Source organism: Oncorhynchus nerka, linkage group LG27 (genome assembly GCF_034236695.1).
Source record: "Oncorhynchus nerka isolate Pitt River linkage group LG27, Oner_Uvic_2.0, whole genome shotgun sequence".
In the NCBI taxonomy this organism is placed as follows: domain Eukaryota; kingdom Metazoa; phylum Chordata; class Actinopteri; order Salmoniformes; family Salmonidae; genus Oncorhynchus; species Oncorhynchus nerka.
In genome coordinates, this window is record NC_088422.1 from 86899820 (window position 1) to 86910850 (window position 11031).

Here is an 11031-nt window from a genome sequence, read left to right on the forward strand (position 1 = left end):
CAGTACTGTGAGGGTTCTAGTTCTCATCAACATGTCTAGTATAATCACTCACTGTACAGTACTGTGAGGGTTCTAGTTCTCATCAACATGTCTAGTATAATCACTCTGTACAGTAGGGTTCTAGTTCTCATCAACATGTCTAGTATAATCACTCATACTGTACAGTACTGTGAGGGTTCTAGTTCTCATCAACATGTCTAGTATAATCACTCATACTGTACAGTACTGTGAGGGTTCTAGTTCTCATCAACATGTCTAGTATAATCACTCATACTGTACAGTACTGTGAGGGTTCTAGTTCTCATCAACATGTCTAGTATAATCACTCATACTGTACAGTACTGTGAGGGTTCTAGTTCTCATCAACATGTCTAGTATAATCACTCATACTGTACAGTACTGTGAGGGTTCTAGTTCTCATCAACATGTCTAGTATAATCACTCATACTGTACAGTACTGTGAGGGTTCTAGTTCTCATCAACATGTCTAGTATAATCACTCATACTGTACAGTACTGTGAGGGTTCTAGTTCTCATCAACATGTCTAGTATAATCACTCATACTGTACAGTACTGTGAGGGTTCTAGTTCTCATCAACATGTCTAGTATAATCACTCATACTGTACAGTACTGTGAGGGTTCTAGTTCTCATCAACATGTCTAGTATAATCACTCATACTGTACAGTACTGTGAGGGTTCTAGTTCTCATCAACATGTCTAGTATAATCACTCATACTGTACAGTACTGTGAGGGTTCTAGTTCTCATCAACATGTCTAGTATAATCACTCATACTGTACAGTACTGTGAGGGTTCTAGTTCTCATCAACATGTCTAGTATAATCACTCATACTGTACAGTACTGTGAGGGTTCTAGTTCTCATCAACATGTCTAGTATAATCACTCATACTGTACAGTACTGTGAGGGTTCTAGTTCTCATCAACATGTCTAGTATAATCACTCATACTGTACAGTACTGTGAGGGTTCTAGTTCTCATCAACATGTCTAGTACTGTACAGTACTGTGAGGGTTCTAGTTCTCATCAACATGTCTAGTATAATCACTCATACTGTACAGTACTGTGAGGGTTCTAGTTCTCATCAACATGTCTAGTATAATCACTCATACTGTACAGTACTGTGAGGGTTCTAGTTCTCATCAACATGTCTAGTATAATCACTCATACTGTACAGTACTGTGAGGGGGTTCTAGTTAATCACTCATACTGTCAGTACTAAGGGTTCTAGTTCTCATCAACATGTCAGTATAATAGTACAGTACTGTGAGGGTTCTAGTTCTCATCAACATGTCTAGTATAATCACTCATACTGTACAGTACTGTGAGGGTTCTAGTTCTCATCAACATGTCTAGTATAATCACTCATACTGTACAGTACTGTGAGGGTTCTAGTTCTCATCAACATGTCTAGTATAATCACTCATACTGTACAGTACTGTGAGGGTTCTAGTTCTCATCAACATGTCTAGTATAATCACTCATACTGTACAGTACTGTGAGGGTTCTAGTTCTCATCAACATGTCTAGTATAATCACTCATACTGTACAGTACTGTGAGGGTTCTAGTTCTCATCAACATGTCTAGTATAATCACTCATACTGTACAGTACTGTGAGGGTTCTAGTTCTCATCAACATGTCTAGTATAATCACTCATACTGTACAGTACTGTGAGGGTTCTAGTTCTCATCAACATGTCTAGTATAATCACTCATACTGTACAGTACTGTGAGGGTTCTAGTTCTCATCAACATGTCTAGTATAATCACTCATACTGTACAGTACTGTGAGGGTTCTAGTTCTCATCAACATGTCATACTGTACAGTATAATCATCAACATGTCTAGTATAATACATACTGTACAGTACTGTGAGGGTTCTAGTTCTCATCAACATGTCTAGTATAATCACTCATACTGTACAGTACTGTGAGGGTTCTAGTTCTCATCAACATGTCTAGTATAATCACTCATACTGTACAGTACTGTGAGGGTTCTAGTTCTCATCAACATGTCTAGTATAATCACTCATACTGTACAGTACTGTGAGGGTTCTAGTTCTCATCAACATGTCTAGTATAATCACTCATACTGTACAGTACTGTGAGGGTTCTAGTTCTCATCAACATGTCTAGTATAATCACTCATACTGTACAGTACTGTGAGGGTTCTAGTTCTCATCAACATGTCTAGTATAATCACTCATACTGTACAGTACTGTGAGGGTTCTAGTTCTCATCAACATGTCTAGTATAATCACTCATACTGTACAGTACTGTGAGGGTTCTAGTTCTCATCAACATGTCTAGTATAATCACTCATACTGTACAGTACTGTGAGGGTTCTAGTTCTCATCAACATGTCTAGTATAATCACTCATACTGTACAGTACTGTGAGGGTTCTAGTTCTCATCAACATGTCTAGTATAATCACTCATACTGTACAGTACTGTGAGGGTTCTAGTTCTCATCAACATGTCTAGTATAATCACTCATGTCTAGTATAATCACTCATACTGTACAGTACTGTGAGGGTTCTAGTTCTCATCAACATGTCTAGTATAATCACTCATACTGTACAGTACTGTGAGGGTTCTAGTTCTCATCAACATGTCTAGTATAATCACTCATACTGTACAGTACTGTGAGGGTTCTAGTTCTCATCAACATGTCTAGTATAATCACTCATACTGTACAGTACTGTGAGGGTTCTAGTTCTCATCAACATGTCTAGTATAATCACTCATACTGTACAGTACTGTGAGGGTTCTAGTTCTCATCAACATGTCTAGTATAATCACTCATACTGTACAGTACTGTGAGGGTTCTAGTTCTCATCAACATGTCTAGTATAATCACTCATACTGTACAGTACTGTGAGGGTTCTAGTTCTCATCAACATGTCTAGTATAATCACTCATACTGTACAGTACTGTGAGGGTTCTAGTTCTCATCAACATGTCTAGTATAATCACTCATACTGTACAGTACTGTGAGGGTTCTAGTTCTCATCAACATGTCTAGTATAATCACTCATACTGTACAGTACTGTGAGGGTTCTAGTTCTCATCAACATGTGTAGTATAATCACTCATACTGTACAGTACTGTGAGGGTTCTAGTTCTCATCAACATGTGTAGTATAATCACTCATACTGTACAGTACTGTGAGGGTTCTAGTTCTCATCAACATGTCTAGTATAATCACTCATACTGTACAGTACTGTGAGGGTTCTAGTTCTCATCAACATGTCTAGTATAATCACTCATACTGTACAGTACTGTGAGGGTTCTAGTTCTCATCAACATGTCTAGTATAATCACTCATACTGTACAGTACTGTGAGGGTTCTAGTTCTCATCAACATGTCTAGTATAATCACTCATACTGTACAGTACTGTGAGGGTTCTAGTTCTCATCAACATGTCTAGTATAATCACTCATACTGTACAGTACTGTGAGGGTTCTAGTTCTCATCAACATGTCTAGTATAATCACTCATACTGTACAGTACTGTGAGGGTTCTAGTTCTCATCAACATGTGTAGTATAATCACTCATACTGTACAGTACTGTGAGGGTTCTAGTTCTCATCAACATGTGTAGTATAATCACTCATACTGTACAGTACTGTGAGGGTTCTAGTTCTCATCAACATACTGTACAGTACAGGGTTCTAGTTCTCATCAACATGTAGTAGTATAATCAGTTCTCATCTGTAGTAGTACTACTGTACAGTACTGTGAGGGTTCTAGTTCTCATCAACATGTATAGTATAATCACTCATACTGTACAGTACTGTGAGGGTTCTAGTTCTCATCAACATGTATAGTATAATCACTCATAATGTTCAGTACTGTGAGGGTTCTAGTTCTCATCAACATGTATAGTATAATCACTCATGGGGCGGCAGGGTAGCCTAGTGGTTAGAGCGTTGGACTAGTAACCGAAAGGTTGCAAGTTCAAATCCCCGAGCTGACACGGTACAAATCTGTCGTTCTGCCCCTGAACAGGCATTTAACCCACTGTTCCTAGGCCGTCATTGAAAATAAGAATTTGTTCTTAACTGACTTGCCTAGTTAAATAAAGGTAAAATAAAAAATAAAAAACTCATGCTGTACAGTACTGTGAGGGTTCTAGTTCTCTCTCTCTCCTGCATTTGGCCACAAGTTCTCATCAAAGTCACATCTTATATCTTCTCTGGCGATGCATCTTGGAAAGTGTCTTCTGGAATGTCTAATCCAACCCTGGCAGTCTTCAGGAGAAGACTATTATGACCTCTTCCTAAATGTTCGGTCAAATTATATATTTTGTGTATTGTTTAACAAGAGTAGCTCAACTTCCCCCTTTGGCTCAACATACCCCAGCCTGCCCTACCCACTGAAATCCCTGGGCAGAACATTGAGTCCTGATCATTGGGATACGTGGCCCTCTGCATTAAAGAGACTAGCCAGGATCTAACACTACATGGGTGGTTTTATTCCTTCCTTCCCCCTGAACCTGGTTCCTCTCTGGGTTTCTTCCTTCTAGGGAATTTTGTCCGGCCATTATGTTTTGTCTTTTCCTTCTGCTTTGCTTTGTTCTGTAGAGGTTTAGGTCAGGTAACTGGAAAGCACTTTGTGACAAGGGATTTATATAATCAATGTTATTTGATTGATTGATTGATTGTTCTCTCCCAGCTGGGTAGCATCCGTGTGGTCTAAGTGTTCCACTTCCTGTGGGCGGGGCTGGAGACAGCGGCAGGTGTCCTGTGGGCAGGTGGAGTCGGGGGGAGCGGTGAGGACACTAGCGCCATCTGTCTGTGGGAGGAACACGCGGCCTGCAGACAGACAGGAGTGTACCTGCGACAACTGTCCAGCCTGGGTTACCAGCCCCTGGGGAAAGGTAGAGACGCAGGCACAAACACACACAGAGACACCCACACCTGCCCCCACACTCGCACACACATCTGCACAAACACACACAGACACACACACACACACACCTAAACAGACACTCATGGACAGACGCACACGAACAGACGCACCCACACCTACACACACAGACCACACAGACACACACAGACACCATACACACACAGACACAACACAGACACCACACACACACACAGATGACACACAGACACACACAGACACACACACAACTATTTCCCACAACATTACCTTTGTTATCATTGACATACATGCATGATGTTTGAATACTGTGTACTTGATGTTCTGGGATGAAGTTTCCTCTAGATGCAGACCTAGGATCAGCTTCTCCTTCCCCAACTTTAACCTTTAGTGGGGGGATATGCTAAACTGACCCAAGATCACTGTCTAGGGCCAATTGCCATCTACTCCAACCAACGCATTACTACAAAGAAGTCCTGAATAAAGTTGTCAGGCTGTGAAACGTTCCTTGTTTAGTATTGTGAGAACATGTTAATTGCCCACAGTGCTCGGGGAAATGTTTGGGTCCCACCCTCACAGTCCAGAAGAGGTCGGTGATATGTAGACATGTCAACGGCACCACACACCCTGACTGTGACCCCAGAGAAAGGTAAACACACAACCACAGGAGGTTGGTGGCACCTTAATTGGGGAGGACAGGCTGGTGGTAATTTATGGAGCGGAATCAGTGGAATGGTATCAAACACATCAAACACATGGTTTCCATTCCATTTGTGCCGTTCCGGCCATTATTATGAGCCATTCTCCCCTCAGCAGCCTCCTGTGACACACACACACCTACACACAAACACACACACACAGAAACACACACACACAGTCTAATTTCCTCCTGTCTCATTTAGCTGAATCTGGACATGAATAGCGTGGTTGTTGAACAAGTTGAGGAGACTAAAATACTTGGTGTTACCTTAGATTGTAAACTGTCATGGTCAAAACATATAGATTTAATGGTTGCAAAGATGGGGAGAGGTCTGTCTGTGATAAAGATGTTTTTTGACACCACACTCCACAAAGCAACTCCTGCAGGCTCTAGTTTGACCTTATCTTGGTTATTGTCCAGTCATATGGTCGAGTGCTACAAAGAAGGACCTGGTTAAGCTGCAGCTGGTCCAGAACAGAGCGGCACGTCTTTCTCTTCAATAATATGCATGACAGTCTATGATAGCTAAGAGTTGAGGAATAACTGACTGTATTGCTTCTTGCTTTTATAAGAAACAGGAATTAGTTGTACATTCCTAATTGTTTGGATAGTCAACTTACACACAGCACTAACACACACACTTACCCCACCAGAGGTCTTTTCACAGTCCACAAATCCAGAATGAATTCAAGGAAACGTACAGTATTATACAGAACCATGAGTTTACGGAACTCCCTTCCATCTTATATACAGTATTATACAGAACCATGAGTTTACAGAACTCCCTTCCATCTTATATACAGTATTATACAGAACCATGAGTTTACAGAACTCCCTTCCATCTTATATACAGTATTATACAGAACCATGAGTTTACAGAACTCCCTTCCATCTTATATACAGTATTATACAGAACCATGAGTTTACGGAACTCCCTTCCATCTTATATACAGTATTATACAGAACCATGAGTTTACAGAACTCCCTTCCATCTTATATACAGTATTATACAGAACCATGAGTGCATGGGACTCCCTTCCATCTTATATACAGTATTATACAGAACCATGAGTTTACAGAACTCCCTTCCATCTTATATACAGTATTATACAGAACCATGAGTGCATGGGACTCCCTTCCATCTTATATACAGTATTATACAGAACCATGAGTTTACAGAACTCCCTTCCATCTTATATACAGTATTATACAGAACCATGAGTTTACAGAACTCCCTTCCATCTTATATACAGTATTATACAGAACCATGAGTGCATGGGACTCCCTTCCATCTTATATAGTATTATACAGAACCATGAGTTTACAGAACTCCCTTCCATCTTATATACAGTATTATACAGAACCATGAGTGCATGGGACTCCCTTCCATCTTATATACAGTATTATACAGAACCATGAGTGCATGGGACTCCCTTCCATCTTATATACAGTATTATACAGAACCATGAGTGCATGGGACTCCCTTCCATCTTATATACAGTATTATACAGAACCATGAGTGCATGGGACTCCCTTCCATCTTATATACAGTATTATACAGAACCATGAGTGCATGGGACTCCCTTCCATCTTATATACAGTATTATACAGAACCATGAGTGCATGGGACTCCCTTCCATCTTATATACAGTATTATACAGAACCATGAGTTTACAGAACTCCCTTCCATCTTATATATAGTATTATACAGAACCATGAGTGCATGGGACTCCCTTCCATCTTATATACAGTATTATACAGAACCATGAGTGCATGGGACTCCCTTCCATCTTATATACAGTATTATACAGAACCATGAGTGCATGGGACTCCCTTCCATCTTATATACAGTATTATACAGATCCATGAGTGCATGGGACTCCCTTCCATCTTATATACAGTATTATACAGATCCATGAGTGCATGGGACTCCCTTCCATCTTATATACAGTATTATACAGAACCATGAGTGCATGGGACTCCCTTCCATCTTATATACAGTATTATACAGAACCATGAGTTTACGGAACTCCCTTCCATCTTATATAGTGCGAGTGAACAGAAAACCTAGTTTTTTTTAAACTAATAAAGCAACACCTCAGGGCACAACACCTCTCCCTCATGTGACCTACTGGTTGTGTGTATGTATTGACATGTGACCTACTGGTTGTGTGTATGTACTGACATGTGACCTACTGGTTGTGTGTATGTATTGACATGTGACCTACTGGTTGTGTGTATGTATTGACATGTGACCTACTGGTTGTGTGTATGTACTGACATGAGACCTACTGGTTGTGTGTATGTACTGACATGTGACCTACTGGTTGTGTGTATGTACTGACATGTGACCTACTGGTTGTGTGTATGTATTGACATGTGACCTACTGGTTGTGTGTATGTACTGACATGTGACCTACTGGTTGTGTGTATGTACTGACATGTGACCTACTGGTTGTGTGTATGTACTGACATGTGACCTACTGGTTGTGTGTATGTATTGACATGTGACCTACTGGTTGTGTGTATGTACTGACATGTGACCTACTGGTTGTGTGTATGTATTGACATGTGACCTACTGGTTGTGTGTATGTATTGACATGTGACCTACTGGTTGTGTGTATGTACTGACATGTGACCTACTGGTTGTGTGTATGTACTGACATGTGACCTACTGGTTGTGTGTATGTACTGACATGTGACCTACTGGTTGTGTGTATGTATTGACATGTGACCTACTGGTTGTGTGTATGTACTGACATGTGACCTACTGGTTGTGTGTATGTACTGACATGTGACCTACTGGTTGTGTGTATGTACTGACATGTGACCTACTGGTTGTGTGTATGTACTGACATGTGACCTACTGGTTGTGTGTATATACTGACATGTGACCTACTGGTTGTGTGTATGTACTGACATGTGACCTACTGGTTGTGTGTATGTACTGACATGTGACCTACTGGTTGTGTGTATGTACTGACATGTGACCTACTGGTTGTGTGTATGTACTGACATGAGACCTACTGGTTGTGTGTATGTACTGACATGAGACCTACTGGTTGTGTGTATGTACTGACATGTGACCTACTGGTTGTGTGTATGTACTGACATGTGACCTACTGGTTGTGTGTATGTACTGACATGTGACCTACTGGTTGTGTGTATGTACTGACATGTGACCTACTGGTTGTGTGTATGTACTGACATGTGACCTACTGGTTGTGTGTATGTACTGACATGTGACCTACTGGTTGTGTGTATGTACTGACATGTGACCTACTGGTTGTGTGTATGTACTGACATGTGACCTACTGGTTGTGTGTATGTACTGACATGTGACCTACTGGTTGTGTGTATGTACTGACATGTGACCTACTGGTTGTGTGTATGTACTGACATGAGACCTACTGGTTGTGTGTATGTACTGACATGAGACCTACTGGTTGTGTGTATGTACTGACATGAGACCTACTGGTTGTGTGTATGTACTGACATGTGACCTACTGGTTGTGTGTATGTACTGACATGTGACCTACTGGTTGTGTGTATGTACTGACATGTGACCTACTGGTTGTGTGTATGTACTGACATGAGACCTACTGGTTGTGTGTATGTACTGACATGTGACCTACTGGTTGTGTGTATGTACTGACATGTGACCTACTGGTTGTGTGTATGTACTGACATTTGACCTACTGGTTGTGTGTATGTACTGACATGTGACCTACTGGTTGTGTGTATATACTGACATGTATGTGGAACTGAACAAACACACACACACACACATGTATGTATATAAATTGTAAAGTATTTTGTCTGTAATGTATTTTTTGTTATGTGTCAGATTCCAGTAAGACTCTCTGTCTCCATTGGTTCCGGCTAAAGGGGATCTTAATCAAATCAAATCCTTCCCTCTATCTCTCTTTGTCTCCCTCAGGCCCGTGTCAGTGCGTAACTGTTCATCGGAGCTGTGTGACGTGCACTGGCGCGTGGGGCCGTGGCGAGCGTGTACGGCAGCCTGTGGCAGCGGATTTCAGTCTCGCAGGGTGGACTGTGCCCACCTCAGGAGTGGCAGAACCCTGGCAGACCAACACTGCACCTGGCACAGACGCCCAGCCACCTGGCAGCACTGTAACGCCACCACCTGTGGAAGTGAGTGTGTAGTGTTTTTACCATGTTACCATATTACCCTCACTGCCTTTCCTCTGGCTTCTGAAGCTGGGGAATATGTCATTGGAGTGGCTTGGCATAAGTTTGACTAAAAAAACACCTTTTACAAAAACGGTGACTTTGCACAAGTAAAATCACACAAACCCTCTTTTTAAACTGTTAAACGGCTTTTTAACAGTCCAGACCCAAATCTATATGGACATTTACACTGATGTTGAATTTTAGCCCGAATTTGACGTTAAGCCATACTCCTTAGCTTTCTGCTACTTTTTAATGGAAATGTGGCATGCGTTCCAAGTGGCATTCTATTCCCTATATAGTACTACTGTTTACCAGAGTCCTATAAGAGCCCTGGTCAAAGTAGTGCACTATAAAGGAAAAAGGGTGCCATTTGGGACATAACCATGTTCTTCTGTGGGGAGAATGGATGTTATTTTATCCCTCTGTCTCTGTGTCTCTGTGTAGGTGAATGTAAAGACACCACCCACTACTGTGCCGTGGTGAAGAGGTTAAAGCTTTGCTCCATCCACATGTACAAGCAGAGGTGTTGTGAGTCCTGTTTACAGGAGGATGGCTCCACCTAGTGTTCTAGGAGGAAGTTGCCCCTAGATGCTGGTCTTGGGTTAGTTTTGCATTTCCTCCACTAGTGGTTAAGGCTGGGAATGGGGAGGGGAAGCTGATCCTAGATCTGTACCTAGAGGAAACCCCTGAGCGTTGAGACACAGTGTGGACAACATAACTCTTGGAAGCCAAGGATGGATGGATGGATGGATGGATGGAGGGATAGATTGAAGGAGGGATGGACGAAGGAGGGATGGATTGAGGCAGGGAGGGAGAGATGGATGGATGGAAGGAAGGATGGATGGATGGATTGAGGGAGGGAGGGATGGATGGATGGATGGATGGAGGGATAGATTGGGGAAGGGAGGGATGGATGGAGGGATAGATTGGGGAAGGGAGGGATGGATGGATGGATGGAGGGATAGCTTAAGGGAGGGATGGATGGATGGATGGGGGATAGATGAAGGGGGGTGGATGGATGGAGGGATAGATTGAGGGATGGATGGAGGGATAGATGTATGGAGGGATAGATTGAGGCAGGGATGGATGGATGGAGGGATGGATTGAGGGAGGGATGAAGGCTTGGATTGAGGGAGGGAGGGATGTATGTATGGAGGGATGGATGGAGGGATAGATCAAGGGAGGGATGGATGGATAGAGGGATGGGTTGAGGAAGGGATGGATG

The 11031-nt window shown here is 42.0% G+C and overlaps 1 protein-coding gene across 1 annotated transcript in view; it reads left to right on the forward strand.

Moving 5' to 3' along the window:
- Positions 1–10647, forward strand: part of adamtsl3 (ADAMTS-like 3) — a 249692-nt gene extending 239045 nt beyond the window's left edge. The window contains 4 exon segments of the mRNA XM_065012218.1: positions 4699–4903; positions 5457–5560; positions 9553–9767; positions 10251–10647. Coding sequence (XP_064868290.1) covers positions 4699–4903; positions 5457–5560; positions 9553–9767; positions 10251–10369 — 643 coding nt within the window. The 3' untranslated portion in view covers positions 10370–10647.
- Positions 10648–11031: the final 384 nt, after the last annotated feature.